This window comes from Lemur catta, chromosome 7 (assembly GCF_020740605.2).
Source record: "Lemur catta isolate mLemCat1 chromosome 7, mLemCat1.pri, whole genome shotgun sequence".
Lineage (NCBI taxonomy): Eukaryota > Metazoa > Chordata > Mammalia > Primates > Lemuridae > Lemur > Lemur catta.
The window spans coordinates 56,828,462-56,849,137 of record NC_059134.1 but is presented as its reverse complement, the minus strand read 5'-3'; the positions used below and the strand labels follow the sequence as shown (position 1 = coordinate 56,849,137).

General features: G+C 33.9%; 1 protein-coding gene across 3 annotated transcripts in view; it reads left to right on the top strand.

Moving 5' to 3' along the window:
• The window catches only part of UVRAG (UV radiation resistance associated), a 278,967-nt gene that overhangs the window by 128,633 nt on the left and 129,658 nt on the right, over positions 1–20,676 (top strand). For all 3 annotated transcript variants that reach the window (XM_045555435.1, XM_045555436.1, XM_045555437.1), the window contains exons 7-8: positions 2,966–3,071; positions 15,824–15,950. In XM_045555435.1, coding sequence (XP_045411391.1) covers positions 2,966–3,071; positions 15,824–15,950 — 233 coding nt within the window. The remainder of the gene's footprint in view (positions 1–2,965; positions 3,072–15,823; positions 15,951–20,676) is intronic.

The window sequence follows — 20,676 nt, the reverse complement described above, 5'->3', positions numbered from 1 at the left end:
ACCTGCCTTTTCATTTTCTTAATGGTATCTTTTTTAAAAAAAATTTATTGTTTATTTTTACTTTTTAAATTTTTTCTAGGTCCTGGGTTACAGCTTAGAATCTTAATGTCTTCTTTAAATGAACAGACATTTCTAACTTTGGTGAAGTCTAATTTATCCATTTTTAATTTTATGATTCTTTTGTATCTTCTCTAGTAAATCTTTTTTTACCCCAAGGTTGCAAGAGATACTCCTAATTTTTTCTGCTAGAAGTGTTATGATTTTATATTTTATGTTTACTATGATCCTCCTTAAATTTGTTGTGTATGCTGTGAGGAAGGGGGCGAGTTTCAGTTTTTTCTATGTTTATTTAGTTTTCTAGTACTCTTGCTTTAAAAACTTTGTTTTCTCCACAGATTTGCCTTGATTTCATTGTCAAAAATCAACACGCTCTCTATGTGTAGTTCTATTTCTATGCTCTTTATTCTGTTCCATTGATTTGTTTTCTGATCCTTATGCCCATACTATCTTGTCTTGATTATGTACTAATAATTTTATAGAAAGTCTTGAAATATGGCAGATTTCAAGAATGGTTTGTGACTTCTAGATTCTTTACTTTGAATATAAATTATAGCATCAGTTTCTTAATTTCTGTAATAAAATGAAGCCTACTGGGATTTTGATTGGGATTGTGAAACTGTTTACCCATTTGGGGAAAACTGACATCTTAATGCCAGATCTTCCAGTCCTTGAACATGGTATATTTTTCCATTTATTTAATTCTTCTTTACTTTATCTTACCAGTGTTTTGTAATTTCAGGATTGGGTCTTGCACATCTTGTTCATTTTATTCCTGTCTTTTATGTTTTTTGATGCTATCATAAAGGTATTATTTTTAAATTTCGTATCCCAATTGTTTGTGGCTAATACAGGAATACCTTGAAGATATTGCAGATTTGGTTCCAGGCTACCTCAATAAAGTGCATATTGAAATAAAGCAAGTCACATGAATTTTCTTATTTCCTAGTGAATATAAAAGTTGTATTTATTTTATACTGTAGTCTATTAAGTATGCAATAGCATCATGTCTACAACAACGTATATATCTTAATAAAAATCCTTTATTGCTAACAAAACCACTAATGATCATCTGAGCCTTCAGCAAGTCATAATATTTTTGCTGGTGTAGCCACCTTCATGAATGATCTTAGCTAGAACTTCTGAATAACTTGCTACAGCTTCTCTACATCAGCGTTTGCTGCTTCACCTTGCATCTTTATGTTCTGGAGATGGCTTCTTTCCTTAAACCTCATGAACCAACCTCTGCTAGCTTCCAACTTTTCTTCTATAACTTCCTCACCTTCATATAACTAAAAAGAGTTAGAGCCTTGCTCTGGATTAGGTTTTGGTGTAAGGGAATGTTGTGGTTGTTTTGATCTTATATCCAGACCACTAAAACTTTCTCCATATCAGCAGTAAGGCTGTTTCACTTACCATTCATTTGTTCACTGTAGTCGCACTTTCATTTCCTTCAAGAACTTGTCTAACTGGCCCAAGTGATCTAGCTTTCAGCTTACCTGGCTTTCAGGTAACACGAATTTCTCACTACATGAATTTCTTACTAAGCTTAATCATTTCTAGCTTTTGGTTCAAAGTGAGCGACACAGGACTCTTCCTTTCACTTGAACACTTGGATGCCATTTTAGGGTTATTAATTGGCCTGATTTCAGTAACATTGTACCTCAGGACATACGGAGGCCCAACAAGAAAAAGACTGGGAAATGACCAGTCAGAGGCACAGTCAGAACATATGCAACATTTATCAATTAAGTTAACCATTTTATATGGTTGTGGTTTGTGGTACCCCAAAACAATGACAATAGTAACATCAAAGATCACTGATCACAGATCACCAAAACAGATATAATAATGAAAATAATTGAAATACTGCAAGGATTGATTACCAAAGTGTGACAACGAGATATGAAGTAAGCACATGCTGTTAGAAAAATGGGGCTGATAGACTTTCTCAGTGCAGAGTTGTTACAAGCTTTCAGTTTATACAAAAAAACACAATATCTGAGAAGCACAATAAAGCAAAGTACAATAAAATGAGATACGCCTGCATACAGAAATATAATTGGTTTTTTTATGTATTGACCTTATATGCTATGACCTTGCTAAATTTACTTATTAATTCTAGTAGTTATTTTGTAGATTCTTAATGATTTTCTACATGACAATCATGTCATCTGCAAATGAAGACAGTGTGACCATTTTTTTGTTATTAAATGTATAAGAAATATGTGAGCTAGATTTAAAGACAGAGGAGACCAAAAAGAAAAACCCCACAAAGCCATAACTAAAGCAAAGAAGAAAAATAGCTCTTAATTTTTTCAGTGTTCCTTGAAAGAGACCTTACTGAGAATGTAGTTGCTATTAATATTAGACCCTGGTCCGATATTTAAATCATTCTATTACTTTGTCTTTCTATAGTCTTTTGGTTTTTTCTCATCTGTTTCAGAGTGCTGGCTGCTTTGATTTAACCTTCCTAACTGAGATTATTGTGAATTCTTTGTGTATTTATGGATATCAAGTAGTATAGTCAGCCTCGATAGTAGGATACTCTCTCGGTGGCTTTAGCCATCCACTTAATTCTCTGGGTCTCAGTTTCTGCATCTGTAAAATGATAGGATTTGACCATATTATTTTCTAATGGCTCTTCCAGACTCCTGTGAGTTCTTCATCCCAGCTCTCAATACATCCGAAGCAGAGAGGCAGAAATGGAAAGGGTGTTTTAGAGCATTATTGTTTTAAGACTTATTGTAATCCGCATTATTTCATTGTAAATAAATGCTAGAGAATTGAGAAATAATCAGTTGAGTTCATTATTAATTATGTTTATCCTGGAAGGTTTGTCATTTATATCTGTGGCTCTGTGTTTACAGTTAACTCACTTATATTTTTTTATAACTTATATTTCTAGGCTTCATAGAGCCCAGTGTGCAATTAAACAGACTCAGGTAACTGTTCAGAAAATTGGAAAGGAAATTGAAGAAAAATTAAGACTCACATCTACAAGCAATGAGCTGGTAGGTTTTTATGTATTTACCTGTTACTCTCCTTATTTTCTAAAGGGGAGTATCATATTCTTCTAGGATTAATTTTTTTTTCCAGAAAACTTTAGGTAGTTATGATAATATATTATTTTCTTAATGTTTCACTGAGACTTCTGTTGCCATTTAAATGTTGGAAATAAACTTTCCCATCTGCTAATAATGTTACATACAAAGTGCCTGCCTCATTCTGCTAGATGAAAGGTTAGATTACATACAATTACTTAGAATATAATTAACAGGCTATTTTATTAACGTATTATAAATGTGAACTCTAAACTGAACTGTATAGTGAATGAAAAATAGCTGCCAGGAGAAAAAAAATAATAAACTATAGAGCCTAATCTACTTTTAAAAAGATGAATGTAATAATTATTTGGATGGAGTATAATAGGCTGGTTTGTGGACAGTGTTCTCTTTTGGGAAATACTCTTGAAAGGAGGCATTTCCAAACAAATAGAAATCTCAACCCAAAAGGACAGATTTGAGATATTAGGGTAATTTTGGGTTGCTTTATACTTTTCCTAGTGGAAGAAAAAAATATCTATTTTGGGATGAAAATTCTGCTTTTGTAAACAGAATAGTGGGTATGACTAATAAATTGAACTTTTCTTAAAATAAAGCCACATGGCTATGAATAGCTTTGGATGAAATTTGTGCTATGGATTATGATACTTGAAATCCAAATCTTTAAGTTCTAAATAAAATTTTGTAAGTATTTGTTTCCACAGACTCATTATCACAGATAAGCAGCATCTTCCTGTTGTCATGTATACCACTGTCAGCTTGGCAGAGGGCCTTTATATCCCCAAAGAAAAGCTCCTTGTTACCTTGAAGGTTTGCCCAAGATAATAATATTAATATAATAGCAGAACTATAGAAAAGTAGCAGTTCACTTAACCTACATAGACATCTCTGTTGTGGAATTTGAAATTAATATATTAGCTCAAACTGTATGAAATTACTGATCTTGACCTATAAATGACAATTTCATGTAGTTCAACCTAATATATAAAATAGCTTGTGCTATACCTGGCACATAGCAGCCATACAAAATATGGTGGCCACAATAACTATGTAGTAATTCTTATTATTTGTATTACTTTCCTTGTCTATAAAAAATTCTTCCATTTTAGAGACACTGTTAAACCAACCTTTTGTTGTAATTCAGTTGAAGTGAAGGACCAAATTCCAGACCATAAATATATTGCAGAGGGAGAAAAAATAGCTAATTTTAATCCTTTCTGTGGTATACAAAACTGCTAAATGTTTAGAACCTTTGTCTGGAGAGAAATTGCTAGGTTTTATTAATTTTTTTATTTTCGTCTCCCAAAGCAAGACTGGGAGATTACTTGTTTCATTAAATGACAACATATGCTTTATTTCAGTATGAAAAAGTGTATTTTTATTCCTGTTTTTTAAAAATATAAGTGATGACACACAAAACAAGGTGATAGAATGTATGAGTTTAAAGAGGTCAAGTTCAGAGGTTCATTGTGTGTTTTTATTCTGCATAGTCTACATAGTAGACTATCATTGGATTTTTGAACTGAACGTGAACCTAGAAATCATCTAGTTCTCTAATAACCCCATTTAAAAATACACCCATCCTCTCAGTACATTCTGTCCTCTTTCCAGCTTTATTTTTTTCCATAGTATTTATTGTTATTTATGATATATATTTTACATATTTTTCTGTCTCTCCAAACTCTATAATGAGAGAGATTTTTGAAACTATAATGGGAGGGATTTTTGCCTTTTTTTTCATTGCTGTATCCCCAACATCTAGAAAGGTATTTGACACATAGTAGGTGTTCAATAAATATTTGTTGAATTTAAGAATGAATCTAGCATAATGTCCTCTTTTTTTTTCTTTTTCTTTTTTTTTGAGACATTGTGTCTTTCGGTTGCCCTGGCTAGAGTGCAGTGGTGTCAATCATACCTCACTGAAACCTCAAACTCCTGGGCTCAAGCCATCCTCCTGTCTCGGCCTCCTTAGTAGCTGGGACTATAGGCATGTGCCACTGTGCCCAGCTAATTTTTTTTTTTTTTTTTCCTAGAGATGAATGTGGTTCTTGCTCAGGCTGGTCTTGAACTCCAGACCTCAAGCGATCCTCCCACCTAGGCCTCCCAGAGTACTAGGATTATAGGCATGAGCCACTGTGCCTGGCCACATAATGTCCTCTTGTAATAGGAGAAGAATATGAAGCTTGAAGAAGGGAAGCAATTTTCCCATAATCATTTCACAAATAGAGACAGAGAGTTTGGTTTACTTGTTCCCTTTTAGGGAATAATGCCATCTATGTGTTAGTCACCTTAAGGTTTACCTGTTACATATTACAAACATTTACTATTATCTTTTTTTCATCATTGCCTTTTCAGATTAGCCCAAGGCCATCATACTCCAACCCAAGCATTTTCAATATATAAGAATTAATTTTATTTTTAGCCTAAGTAAAAATATGAGAAGGCATATTTGATGTTGAAAGAAATCAGATTACCTACCTTCTAAGACCATGTGTAACTAACTGTGTTATAAGAAATTGGGTTCACACTTAACGACTTTCAAAGATTTGACATCTTCTCATATAACATCAATGCCCAACATTTTGGGGGGGCATTTAATTATATTTCTCATGAAATTTCTGCTTTTGTCACCTTGAATTTTTACTTATATGTTTTAGATTTTGCCAAATGCCTTTCCTGTATCTGTTGAGATAATTGTATACTTTTTCTTTTTTTTCTAGTATTATGGTGAAATACATTGGTTGATTTTTGAATGTTAACCCAACTTTGCATTCTTGGGGAATTCCTTCTTGGGCATGGTGAATTTATTTATTTATTTTTTACATATATTACTGGATTTAATCTGTTAAAAAATTTTAAAGGATTTACATATATATATATATATATTTTTTTTTTTCTCCCATAAGGAATATTGGTCTGTAGTTTTGTTTTCTTGTAATCTCTTTGCCCTGGTTTTTTTGTCAGGATAATGTTGGTCTCAACTCACTTTGGGGAAGTGTTTCCTCCTTTTTTATTTTTTGGAAGAATATATGTAGAATTGGAATTATTTCTTAAATGTTTGGATGAATTTACTATTGAAGACATCTGGCCTGGAGTTTTCTTAGTGAGAAGATTTTGAACTAGAAATTCAATTTCTTTAATAGTTACAGGGTTATTCAAGGTATCTACTTCTTGAATGAGCTTTGGTAACTTGTGTCTTTCAAAGATTTGTCCATTTCATTTAAGAGGTCAGTCTTTTTAATTTTAGCCATTGTAATGTTTCTGTAGTGTTTTCTTGTTTTGGTTCCCAATTATATTTTTATAATGAGCACGTTTCATATCCTGTTGATCACATGTGCTTCTTTTAAAAAATGTCAGTTCAAGTATTTTTGCCCTTTAAAAAATAAGCTCTTTATTTTAGAATTATAGGAAACTTACAAAGATAATTTTGAGAGTTCCCATATACCTTTCATTCAGTTTTCCCTAATGTTAACATCTTACGTAATCGTGGTACATTTGACATGGTGGTACATGGTTGAAACCAAAAAGTTAACATTGATATATTACCGTTAGCTATGGACTTTATTTGAGTCTTACCAGTGTTTCCACTAATGTCTTTTATTAAATGAATAAACTTTTTATTTTAGAACCGTTTTAGATTGATAGAATTATCACAAAGATAGTAGAGGGGCTTACCTTATATACTCCATGCCCAATTTCTCCTATTATTAACATCTTACCTTGGTATGGTACATTTGTTACAATTAATGAACCTATATTGATAAATTATCGTTTACCAAAGTTCATGCTTTATTCAGATTTCCTTAGCTTTTACCTAATGTCCCTTTTCTATTACATAATCCTATCCAGGAAACCATACTACATTTCATAGTCGTGCTTCCTTAGACTCTTCTTGGTTGTGAAAATTTCTCAGGCTTTTCTTGTTTTCATGACCTTGACAGTTTTGGGGACCTTGACAGGTTAGGTATTTTATAGAATATTCCTTGATTACGATTTGTCTCATGTTTCCCTCTTGATTAGGCAGGGTTCTAAGGCCTTTTTTTTTGTTTCAGTGTTCAGTTCAGATTACCGCACTGGATTTAATCGTTGTGTCTTCTTAGTCTTCTCTGATCTCTGTCTTTCCTTTTTTAAATCTACATGACTAATCATGTTAATGTTAACCTTGATCATTTGGTTAAGGTAGTATCTCCCAAGTTTCTTGGCTATAAAGTTCCCTTTCTACACTTTTTGAAGGCAAGTTACTAAGTCCGGCCGAAAATCAAAAGGAAGGGAATTAAGTTCTACCTCCTGGAGAGGAGAGTATCTATATACATTATTTGGAATTCTTTGTGAGGAAGATTTGACCCTATCCCCATTTATTTATTTAATCATTTATTTACCAGAATGGACTTAAGCATATTTGTTTTATACTTTGGGTTATAATCCAGTGCTATATTATTTATTTTCTTGCTTGACTTGTGGCTTTGGCCATTGAGAGATCTTTCAAGTTGGCTCTAGTGTCCTTTTGATGTGCTTCTGTCTCTTTTTTTGTTTGTTTTTAAAGTACTTTCTTACCCTTTGGCACTATATCGTCCAGGCTCATCTTGTTTTTCCCTGTCCCAGCCCTAAAATCAGCCATTGGTTGGCTTTCATTGAATAATGGTATTTAGAAACAAGTTCTGGGCATTGGATGTGCTTGTTGTTACTTGGTTGTGACTTCTAGGCCCTCTTAGTGGACAGAGCTATGTACCTGTTTATCTCTACATATATTAAAATAAACGTGAGTTCATACTAATGATTTCAACTCTAATACCACAAGGTTCATTGTAGCCTTACCCCTCACTTTGCCTATTTGTATTATCTTTTTCTGAGAGTGGGAAACTTGGCTCCCATTATAATTCGTTTTACTTATTTATTCAGTCCTGATATATGTAAAAAGTAGTTTCAGATTTCTTTTCTTATTTTTAGTTAACATTTTTGTCTTCTTATTTGGGGTTGAAGAGTATGTGTGTGTTTCTGCATACAAATCCTTTTTCTGGTATATGTATTGGGAATATTTTCTTCGTCTGACTTGCCTTTTTTTTTTTGAGAAAAAAGAAAAGTCTTGCTTCACCTAGACTGGAGTGCAGTGGAATCATCATAGCTCATTGTAACCTCAAACTCCTGCACTCAAGTGATCCTCCTGCCTCAGCCTCCCAAGTAGCTGAGACTACAAGTGCACACCACCACACCTGGCTAATTTTTCTGTTTTTGTAGAGACAGGATCTTGCTGTGTTACTCAGATTAGTCTTGAACTCCTGGCCTCAAGTGATCCTCCTGCCTCGGCCTCCCAAAGAGCTAGGATTACAGGCATGAGGCACCATGCCTGGTACTTTCTGTGTATTTGATGGTGTTTTCTAAAGAGCTTTTAAGTTTGATGAAATCTAATAAATTTTATTTTATTTTATGTTTAGAGCTTTTTTTGTTTTTTATAAGAAATCTTTGCCTAACCCTAGGATGCAGGAATTTTCTCCCATGTTTTGTTCTCGCAGTTTTATAGTTTTGGGCTTTACGTTTAGATCTATGATCCATTTCAAGTTAATTTTTTTCTACCAGGTAAAGTAAGGGTAAAGTTTTTCTTTTCCCTTGTATGGCTATCCAGTTGATTTAGCATCATTTATTGAACAGTCTTTCCTTTACCCATTTAGTTGCCTTGACATATTTGCCTAGAGTCAATTGACCATATACATGTGCATCTATTTCTGGATTCTCTGTTCTGTTCCACTGATCTATATGTGTATAACTGTCTTTCACCAATACCAACCTCTGTTATTATTGTAGATTTGTTGTCTTAAAACCAGATAGAGTACGTCTTCCAAGTTTGTTCTTTTTTAAAATTCCTGTGTTTTTTCTAGGTTCTTTGTATTTCCAAGTGAATTTTAGAATCAATTTGTCAATTTCTATTTTTAAAAAAGCCTGCTGGAATTTTGATAAGGATTTGTAGATAAAATTATGGAGAATTGCCATCTTAACAATATTGAGTCCTCCAATCCATGATGTGGTGTATATCTCTTTTATTTAGATTTTTCTTCAGATCTCTCAATAATGTCTTGTAGCTTTCACTGTAGAGATTTTGGACATTTTTTTGTTAGAATTATTCCTAAATGTTTTATGGGAATTTGGGGCAGGGAAGGCATTATTGCAAATGGAATTGTTTTTGAATTTTCATTTCCCAGTTTTTTGCTCCTAGTGTGTACAACTATAATTAATTTTAATTTATTCATCTTGTATATTGCAATCTTGTTTTATCTGCATTAGTTATACTAGTTATTTTGTAGATTTTTTTGGATTTTCTATGTAAATAATATCTGTAAATTTGAACAGTTTTATGCCCTTTATTTAATTTTTCTATCTTATTTCAGACATCTACTACAATGTAGAAAGAAGTGGTAAGAATGGGTATCTTTGCCTTGTTCCTGGATTTAGGAAGAAACAATTCATCCTTTCTCCATTAAATATAATGTTAGCAATGCCCTTTATTGGTTTTAGGAAGTTCCCTCTTATTCCTAGTTTCTGAGGGTTTTTTTAATCATGAATGGATGTTGAATTTTGTCAAATGGTTTTTCTACATCTATGGAAATGATCATTTGATTATCTTCTTTATTCTCTTAATATGGTGAACTACATTGATTTAGTTTCAGATGTTTAACATTGCATTTTTGGAATAAACCCAAATTGATTATAATATATAATTGTTTTTGTATCTTACTGGATTTGATCTTGTAATAATTTAAGGATTTTTATACCTATGTTTATTATAATATTATATATTGGGATACAATGTTTTAAATTATTTTGTCAGATTTTGGTATTAGGATTATGGTAGCCTGGTAAAATTTGTTGGGCAGTAGTGTTTTTCCTACTCCATCTTGCCCAGAAGCAGAAGTTTCCTGGATCGTTTTAATATTTTCTAGTTCTCTGCTGATTTCGTATCTTTTTATTCATTATGAGAATATTTTACTTTTCATCACTTAGCATATTTAGAAGAGTGGCTTTAAAATATTTGTCTGGTAATTCTAACATCTGGATCATCTTGGGGTTGGCGTATGTTGAAGAGTGAGTCACATTTTCCTGACTCTTCATATATTAGGTAATATTGCATAGTATCATGGATATTGTGAATGTAATTTGGGAGAATTTCTGGATTTTGTTACTTTGCTCCAAAGAATGTTGATGTTTTTGTTTTAGCAGGTAGGCAACCTTGTTAGGCTCAAACTGTCATGCCTGCAGTGGACATTGGCTCAGATTTTAGTTTAGGTTCTTTTACCCTTAGGCACAAGCTGCTTTCTGTTTATCTCGTGCGTGTGTGGTGTAGGGTTCAGTCAGAGACTTAGATTGAGTTTAAACAGAATTTAAGGCACCCATTGTCTGGCTTCCTCCATTCTAAAACTGGATTACTGGATCTCTTTACCTGGTTCTTCTGGCCTGAAAGACAGTTGGCTTTCTGTTGACGTTTTTAGCCATGAAAAGGGGGAAATTCACTATGTTGGTTGCTTATGCCAATTTCTGACTCCCTTCCCATATATGTCTACCATTAGTCAATCTCCAGAACTCTCAAGTAATAGTTTTATCTAGAGTCTATAGCTGTTATTTATGGGAGGACCAGCTTGCCAGGTGCTTATTCTCTTATACTAGAAGCAGAACTCCTGTACATTTTATTATCATATATTTTTTGCTGTATCTTCCTAGCTAGTCCTGGATTTTAGGACTGATATTGCCACTAAGTCTATGAAATTAATGGATTGGATGAAATATTTTATAAGGAAATCTTTTCCTTTTCTTAGTGGTTGACTAGGTGTAAGTGCAATAGAAACAACTTATAAATGACATTTAAAAGCAAATTTATTACCTTTAGGACAACTGCCATAGTTCTACAACCTTTTTCAGGCTGATCTAATGGTAGTGGGTTATCAGAACTTATTAACATTAGTATCACTAAAATTGGTGTACAACCCCCCACTGCTAAATTTGACCAGGTTTAAAAAAATTTTTTTTAAAAACCTTTTTTCAGATTGTTAATTATTTCCAATTTTGAAGGGAAAACTACTATAAGTAAAGATAAAATAATGCCCTAAGCAATGATTCTCAAACTTTTTAATCTCGACCCCTTTATACTCTTTTTTTCTTTTTCTCATAATCCTAAATCTTTTGCATCCCTTTACACTCTTAAAAATTGTGATAATTCCAAAGAATTTAGGTTATATCTATTGATATTTAATTTCCTGATTCACTTTAAAGTACCAATAATAAATTCTTTACATGTTCATATAATACATTTTTATGAAAAATAAGTATGTTTTTCTAAACAAAATTTAATTAGAGTTGCTTTTTTTTAACTTTTGTGAATTTAACCTCTATTAAACTAGGCATAAGCTTAATAAGAGCCAATGTCCAGCTTAATAAAAGATAACTGGATTCTCACATGTGCTTTTATTGTAAATCTGCTGAAATATTGTAAATCTCACAGACTCTGGTATACTTTACAATTATGAGAAAATGAGAATGAAAAGGGGGCATGACAGTTTAGTATTATTATGAAAATGTTTTTTATCTCACAGACTCTGAAAAGGTCTCAGGAACTCTCATGATTTCTGGGACCATGCTTTCAGAACTTTTACCTGAGGCTTTTTAGCTCCAGAATGATCTATTAGAAGATTTCAGATTTTTGGATTTGGGATACTCAACCTGTAACATATTATTTATAGATTAGTTTATCATTCTGAAATGAATATTTAGCATTTCTCATGATTTTTTTGGTAAAGACTCATTAGTAGGAATGTGTGTATCTGTGATGAATGTGTGTGTAATTTTCAGTTCAGGGACAGTGTTATATAAACACACTATAATTTAATTAACAGTGATCCATTGGAGTTATATATGTGACATTAACTACACTTGCTTGGAGTAAGCAGATAAATAGAATGCAGAAACCCATTAGAATATACTTATGGGATATTAAGATATTTGAGCAACTTATCTTTGATGCACTAGAAAGGAACCAGAAATAGATCCCACATGGACAGGGTTTGTTTACTCATCAGAAATTAGAGCCAACAATCGTGGTTTTGAATGACTTGATATATTCTATAAATGGGCCATTTTCCATACACGGACCATAATACAAACATTGTATACATGCCTTCCTGTATTAGCTTAGAATTTAGATTAACTTGTCACCTTAGTTCTTAGACTCTAGAAAACATATCCTGATTTGAGTGTATTTTTGGAATAAAGCAGGTTAATCCTCTAGCCAGGCATATCCCTCTGTTCTCTGAAGACTAGATTTTTTTCCCCTCTATTTTCTTTCTCTGCCCAGGTGGCATTTAATTTACATATTTTGTGAGAAAATCAAGTTGAGGTAATTGAACACCTCGCTCTTTGTGGGAAAAGATTGCTTCTTAAGACTTTACCTATTTTTTTTTCCTCAGTGATGTAAGAACACTGTAGGCTTCTTGATCACACTATTTTATTGCTAAAGGAAACCTCAATTTTTTTTGGTTCCTTTTTCTTTCGTGATAAGCAACCTCATTGATTTTTTTTCCCCAGTTTTTTAAATTGTAAAATACATGGAAGATCTGTGATCTCATTTTTAAATGTACAATTCAGTGGTATTAATGCATTCATAATGTCATACAACCATAACCACCAGCCATCTCCAAAACTCTTTTCATCTTGTAAAACTGAAACTTTATACCCATTAAACACTAACTCCCCATTCCCCACTATTCCCAGGCCCTGATAACCACCATTCTACCTTCTGTGTCTGTGATTGTGACTACTGTACTCTAACAATCTTGTTTAAGTGGAATCATGCAGTATATAATAAGCCTTTTTATGACAGGCTTATTGCACTTAGCACAGTGTCCTCAAAGTTCACTCATGTTATACCATATTACAGAATTTCCTTCCTTTTTAAGGCTGAATAATATTGTACCTTATGTATGTATATACCACATTTGCTTATCCGTTCATCTGTTGATGGACACTTGAATTGCTTCTGCATTTTAGAACATCATTGACTTTTTGTTTGATTTATTTTTAAGAAACAGGGTCTCACTTTGTCACCTAGGCTGGAGTGCAGTGGCTGCAGCCTCCATCTCCTGGGCTCGAATAATTCTCCTGCCTCAGCCTCCCAAGTAGCTAGGACTACAGGTGCATGCCACCATACCTGGCTAATTTTTTAAATTTTTTGTAGAGATGGGGTCTCACTATGTTGCCCAGGCTGGTCTAGAACTCCTGACCTCAAGGGATCCTCCTACCTCAGCCTCCCAAAGTGCTGAGATTACAGGCGTGAACCACTGTGCCCAGCCCTCATTGACTTTTGTTCTTTGTTTTTACAGCAGGTTGGCAAGGCAAAATGGCATTTGTCTTAAGTGGACCTAAATTTATAGAAAGCAGAGACCATTTCTCATTCATGTAGAAGCACATAGTAGACTCTTTATAAGCATTTGCTTTGTTCAGAAAAACTGTTTAGGAACATTCCTTGTAAAGGCAGATTTCATATAGACTTTTCAAGCCAAATATAACAATTGGAAATAAGCTTTTCTGCTTGTTTTCTTGGCTTGAATGTCTCTAACAGATGATTATGCCATCTGTTTAGAATCAGTATTTCAGGGATGAGTAGGAAAACATTTTGGGTGAAAAATCGTTGCTGTGATGTACTTTTACCACAACTGCCAAAAATCATTTTTTAATGCCTATTGCTTCAAAAAGGCCATACCATGATGCATCTCACTGAGTTCCCAGACTTCCTCATTGTCTGTGAGTCAGATCCAGATACTTTTTCCTTTCCTACCAGCTTATTCCAGATCTTGGTAGCCTATTTAATTTATTTAATGAATGGATTTTTTATTACAATTTTAGTTAGCTACTATATATGTTAGAAAAGAGACAAGAATTTACTAGGTATAGCCAATTCACTAGGTATTGCTATTTGGTTAAGATTTATATCATCGAAAATCATGAAAAGTATATTATTGACACTATTTGATAAAGACCAGGAGAGACGGGCACATACATTTGTAGTGTAGTAATTGTGTGTGTGCATACATGTTCAGGCACATATTTATATATTTATATTCATTATGGGGGCAGGATTTCAGATCTGTACTGTAGGCAAATTCAAGCAAAGTATTTTGAGTAAAAAGGAGTCTGAGTAAAGAAAGTTTAAACCATGGTTTGATTGAGGTTTAAGTAGGAAATATTTTTATGGAAAGATGTTAACAAACTTATTTAACAAATTTAATTGTATCTCTGCTGGTAGAATGTGTCAAGGATTTTGTTGTATTAAATGAACATTCAGTAAAATTGACTTCTTTGGTATACAGTTCTATAACTTTTTAGAAAATAAACTTTCTTTTTTAAGGAAATTTTAGGTTAACAGAAAAGCTGTGCAGAAAGTACAGAGTTCCCGTACACTCTGTCCCTGTCCCCAATTTTTTCTATTATTGACATCTTTTACTAATGTGGCACATTTATTATAATTGGTGAATTAATATTAATACATAATTATTAACTAAAGTTCTAGTTTATCTTAGGATTTACTCTTTGTGTTATACAGTTCAATGAGTTTTGATAAATGCATTATGTCATGTATCCACCATTACAGTATTGTATAGAATAGTTTCATTGCCCTAAAAATACCCTGTGCTCTACCTGTTCATCCCTTTCTTCCTCCCCCCTGAACCCCTAGCAACCATTGATCCTTTTACTGTCCCCATAGTTTTATCTTTTCCAGAATGTCATACAGTAGGAATCATATAGTATGTAGTTTTTACCCCCTGGCTTCTTCCACTTAGCAATGTGCATTTTTTATAGGTTGATAGCACATTTCTTTTTATCACTGAATAATACTTCATTGTATATATACCACAGTTTGTTCCTCTGTTGACCTATTGCAGTATATCTTGGTTGCTTCCAAGTCTTGGCAATTATGAATAAAGTTTCTATAGACATTCATGTGTCAGTTTTTGTGTGGACGTAAGTTTTCAACTCATCCAGGTTAATATCTAGGAATGTGTAGGGCAGGAGCAATGGCTCCTGTGTGTAATCCCAGCACTTTGAGGGGCTGAGGCAGGAGGATCGCTTGAGCCTAGGTGTTTGAGACCAGCCTGGGCAACATAGCAAGACCTCATCTCTACAAAAAACAAAAAAACCTAAATTTTAAAGTGGGAGGGCTTGGTGGTACACACCTATAGTCCTAGCTACTCAGGAGGCTGAGGCAGGAGGATCACTTTAGCCCACGTGTTAGATGTGGCAGTGAGCTATGATAATGCCACTGCACTACACCCTGGGTGACAGAGCGAGACCCTGTCTCATAAAACAAAAACAAAACAAAAAGTAAGAGTGTGATTGCTCTTATGTAATATAGTATGCCTATATTTAGCTTTTTAAGAAACTGCTAGACTATCTTCCAAAGTGTCTGTACCATTTTGAATTCCTACCAGCAGTGAATGAGAGTTTCTGTTGTTATTACTTAAGATTTATTTCTACTCTTATTCTTTGCTTGTTTTTATATTCTTTCCAGTAAAACGATGGCAACTGATAATTAAGTTAAAAGATCCATAGATTTGATGAGTATTAACATGCTAAACCATTATTTATTTTGAAACATTGTGAATGTATAATTATTTACAGTAATGACTTTTATATTTATAGATTTACCTGTTATTTTATTTATTTAGAAAAAACAAAGTGAATGTCTGCAATTAAAAATTTTGGTGCTTCAAAATGAACTGGAAAGACAGAAGAAAGCTTTGGGACGGGAGGTGGCATTACTGCATAAGCAACAAATTGCATTACAGGACAAAGGTGAGTAGAAACACCAAACAACCTAATTTCCACATTCAGTAGTTTTCCTTTCTTCTTCTTCACAGGCTCAAATAGTCTTTTCTGTATAAATATAGTCATACCTCACTTCATGACAGGAATGTGTTCTGAGAAATACATTGTTAGGTGATCTTATGCAAATATCATAGAGTGTACTTTCACAAACCTAGATGGTATAGCCTACTATACACCTATTCTATATGGTATAGCCTAATGCTCCTAGGCTACAGACCTGTATAGCATGTTACTATACTGAATACTCTAGTTGTAACACAGTGGTAAGTATGATATTTGTGTATCTAAACATAGAAAAGGCACAATAAAATATGGTATCATAATCTTATGGGACCATTGTTGTATATGTGGTCCATTGTTGACTAAAACTCTGTTATGTGGTACATGACTATATGCTGATAGAATTTTCTTTAATTTAAAAGAAATATTTTAAGTATTTTAAAGTCAGTACATAGAGACAAGCGTACAAATCCATATACAGATGGTCCCTGACTTATGATGGCTTGACTTAAAATTTTTCAACTTTACAATGTATGAAAGCAGTCTGCATTCAGTAGATCATACTTCACTGGGAGGCCGAGGCAGGAGGATCACTTGAGGTCAGGAATTTGAGACCAGCCTGACCATGAGTGAAGCCCATCTCTACCAAAAATAGAAAAAATTAGCTGGGCATGGTGGCACATGCCTGTAGTCCCAGCTACTTGGGAGGCTGAGGCAGGAGGACCAGTTGAGCCCAGGAGTTTGAGGTTGCAGTGAACTGGGATGATGCCACTGCACCCTAGTCAGGGCAACAGAGCAAGACTTCTGTCTCAAAAATAAATAAATAGATAGATAGGCTTTGTGTTACATGATTTTGCCCAACTGTAGGCTTATATAAGTTCTGAACACCTTTAAGGTAGGCTAGGGTAAGCTATGATGTTAGGTCTATTAATTGCATTGTCAACTTAGTGATATTTTCAATTTATGGTGGATTTATTGTGATGTAACCCCATGCTAATTTGAGGAGAATCTGTATATGTACAGCTTGAATTTTCACAAAATGAACACACCCATGGAAGCAGAATCTCAATCAAGAAACAAAGCTTCAAAACCTCAGAAGCTTCCTCATGCTCCCTTCCATTCACTTCATTTCCAGGCAGACTAACCACTACCTTGACTTACTAAGCCAAAGATAGGACTTGCCGAATTTTGACCTTTATAGAAATAGAATCATATTTGTACATTCTGTGTGCTGGCTTTTGTTCATTCTTACCTTTGTATTGTTCTTAATGCCAAATAGTATTTCATAATATAAATATTAATTCAATTATTTACCATTGGTTTCAGTAATTTCCAGTTTGGGGCTATCATAGTTAATGCTTCCATGAATGTTGTAGTACATTTCTTATTGAAGATTTTTATGTATTTCAGTTGGATAGAAACCTAGGAGTACAATTACACAGTCACAAGGTGTACATATCTTCAGCTTTAGTAGACTGTGTCCAAAATTTTTCTAGAATGGTTGTACCGGTTTACCTCCCTCTATTCAGTAATGTTCTTCTCCTACATCACTGTCAGCATTTGGTACTTTATCTTTTTTATTTTAGCCTTTCTGTTGGGTATGTCAAAGTTTCCTTTTGCAGTTTCAGTTTTTATTTATTTATTTATTTATTTATTTATTTATTTATTTATTTATTTATTTATTTATTTATTTATTTACTGATTGATTGATTGAGACAGAGTCTCACTCTGTTGCCCGGGCTAGAGTGCTGTGGCGTCAGCCTAGCTCACAGCAACCTCCAGCTCCTGGCCTCAAGCAATCCTCCTGCCTCAGCCTCCCGAGTAGCTGGGACTACAGGCATGTGCCACCATGCCCAGCTCATTTTTTCTATATATATATTTTTAGCTGTCCATGTAATTTCTTTCTATTTTTAGTAGAGACAGAGTCTCGCTCTTGCTCAGGCTGGTCTCAAACTCCTGAGCTCAAAGGATACACCCGCCTAGGCCTCCCAGAGTACTAGGATTACAGGCGTGAGCCACTGTGCCCAGCCTAGTTTCAGTTTTTATTTTCCTGAAGACTAATGAAGTTGACCACCATTTTTTGCACCATGTTTCATGCTGATTGAGATACAACTTTTTTATGAAGTACCTGTTGAAGTCTTTTGCCCATTTTTTAAAAATTTGGTTGATACAGAAAGTTGTACATATTTTGAATGTACATCTCAATAAATGTTTATGTATGTATACATCTATTACCCCTACCCTAATCAGTATATAGAACATTTTATCACTTCACAGATTCCCTTGGACCTCTTCCCATTCAACATCGTCCCGTAGGTACCTCTATTCTGACTTTTATCACCATAGATTATTTTTGCCTGTTCTTGAACTTTGTATAAATGGATTCATTTTTTTTAAAGTTCTCTTTTGGATCTGACTTTTTTCGCCCAACATAATTTTTCAAAAATATTACCCATGTTGAATGTATCAGTGATTCATTCGTTTGTTTCTTATATCTTTTTAAAATTTCAGAATATTACAAGGGAACAAATGTTTAGGCAGTATTCTACCTAATCGCTTGAGGCCAGAAGTTCAAAACCAGCCTGGGCAACATAGCAAGACCCCATCTCTAGAAAAAAATTTAAAAAAATAGAAAATAAAATAAAATAAAAATTTTTACCATGTTATAATAGGTGTTGATATCTATTAAAGTTCTTTAGCGTAGTTGTTTTTCTTCAAGATCACCTTGGTTGTTATTGTCCTTTTGCATTTTCATGTGAATTTTTATACAGAAAAGAAAACCTTGCTAGAATTTTATAGAACTGCATTGAATATACTTATCAAATATAATTGGGGATAATAGACATCTTTATAACATAGAGTCTTCTATCCCAATAAAATGGTGTATGCCTTTGTTTGTTAGATCTTTTTTATAACATTATTGTAATAAAATAGTTGTTACATATGGATCTTCCCCATGATTTGTTGAATTTATTTCTGTCTTTGATGTTTTATACTATCGTAAATAGCTTTAAGTTTTATTTTCTACTAATTGCTGATGTATAGATACACAATTGATTTTTTAAAGTGATAGTGATTTTTTTTTCTTTTTCTTTTTTTTTTTTTGAGACAGCGTCTCACTCTGTTGCCCGGGCTAGAGTGCCGTGGCATCAGCCTAACTCACAGCAACCTCAAACTCCTGGGCTCAAGCAATCCCCCTGCCTCAGCCACCCAAGTAGCTGGGACTATAGGCATGCGCCACCATGGCTGGCTAATTTTTCTATATATATTTTTAGCTGTCCATATAATTTCTTTCTATTTTTAGTAGAGACAGGGTCTCACTCTTGCTCAGGCTGGTCTCGAACTCCTGAGCTCAAGCAATCTGCCCGCCTTGGCCTCCCAGAGTGCTAGGATTACAGGCGTGAGCCACTGCGCCTGGCTGTGATATTGATTTTTAATATATTATGTTCAAAGAAAAATTCACCAGAAGCTTTTTTTTTTTTTCTTTCTTAAAATAGAGTCATCTTGCTCTGTTGCCCAGGCTGGAGTGCTGTGGTGCGATCATAGCTCACTGCAGCCTTGAACTCCTGGGCTCAAGGGATCCTCTTTCCTCAGCCTTCTGAGTGCCACCACGCCCAGCTAATTTTTAAATCTTTTGTAGATATAGGGTCTCACTATGTTGCCTAGGCTGGTCTCAAACTCTTGTCCTCAAGTGATCCTACTGCCTTGGCCTCCCAAAGTTCTGGGATTACAGGTTTGAAACACCATGCCTGGCCCAGAAGCCTTATAGACAGATTAGCAATAGTTAATGTTAGGGTTAAGGCCCTACAGCTGCAGTTGTCATTATGATTATTCATTTATTTATTTACATTATAATTTAGCCACATAAGAATTAAATTTAATTAAATTATAATTAAATTATTTGATTATGTTCTGAAGATAAAATTGCAATAAAGCTTTAAAAACAGATTTGTTGAGATATAATTCATATACCATATAATTTGCCATTTTAAAGTATATAATTTAGTCTTTTTTAGTTTATTCACAGGGTAGTACAGTGATCACCACATTCTGATTGTCTCTCGCTAAAAGAAAATACATACCCATTAGCAGTCATTCCACATTTCTCATCTTCTAAGTAATTCTAAGTAACCACTAATCTACTTTCTGTCTACAGATTTGCCTATTCTGGACATTTAATATAAATAGAATCATGCAATAGGTGGTCTTTTATGACCAACTTCTTTTAACATAATAATTTAGAGGTTCATCCATGTTGTATCATGTATCAGTACTTCATTTTTTTCTTGCCGAATAATATATTTAGCTTTATGAATATATCACATTTATCCATTCATCAGCTGATGAACATTTGGATTGCTTCTACTTTTTGGCTATCATGAATAATGCTGCTATGAACATCCATGTACACGTTTTTATAGGGATGTATGTTTTCATTTCTCTTGGATACACCTGCAAGTGAGATTACTGGGTCATATAGTAACTCTATTTTTAACTTTTTGAGCAACTGCCAACTATTTTCCACAGCAGCTGTACTGTTTTACAGTCTCGCCAGCAATGTATGAGGCTTCCAGTTTCTCCATATTCTCAACAATACTTGTTATTGTCTCTTTTTTATTATAGCCATCCTAGTGAATATAGAGTTATGCTTCACATTTACCTAATGACTAATATCCTTATTACGGCTGATTTT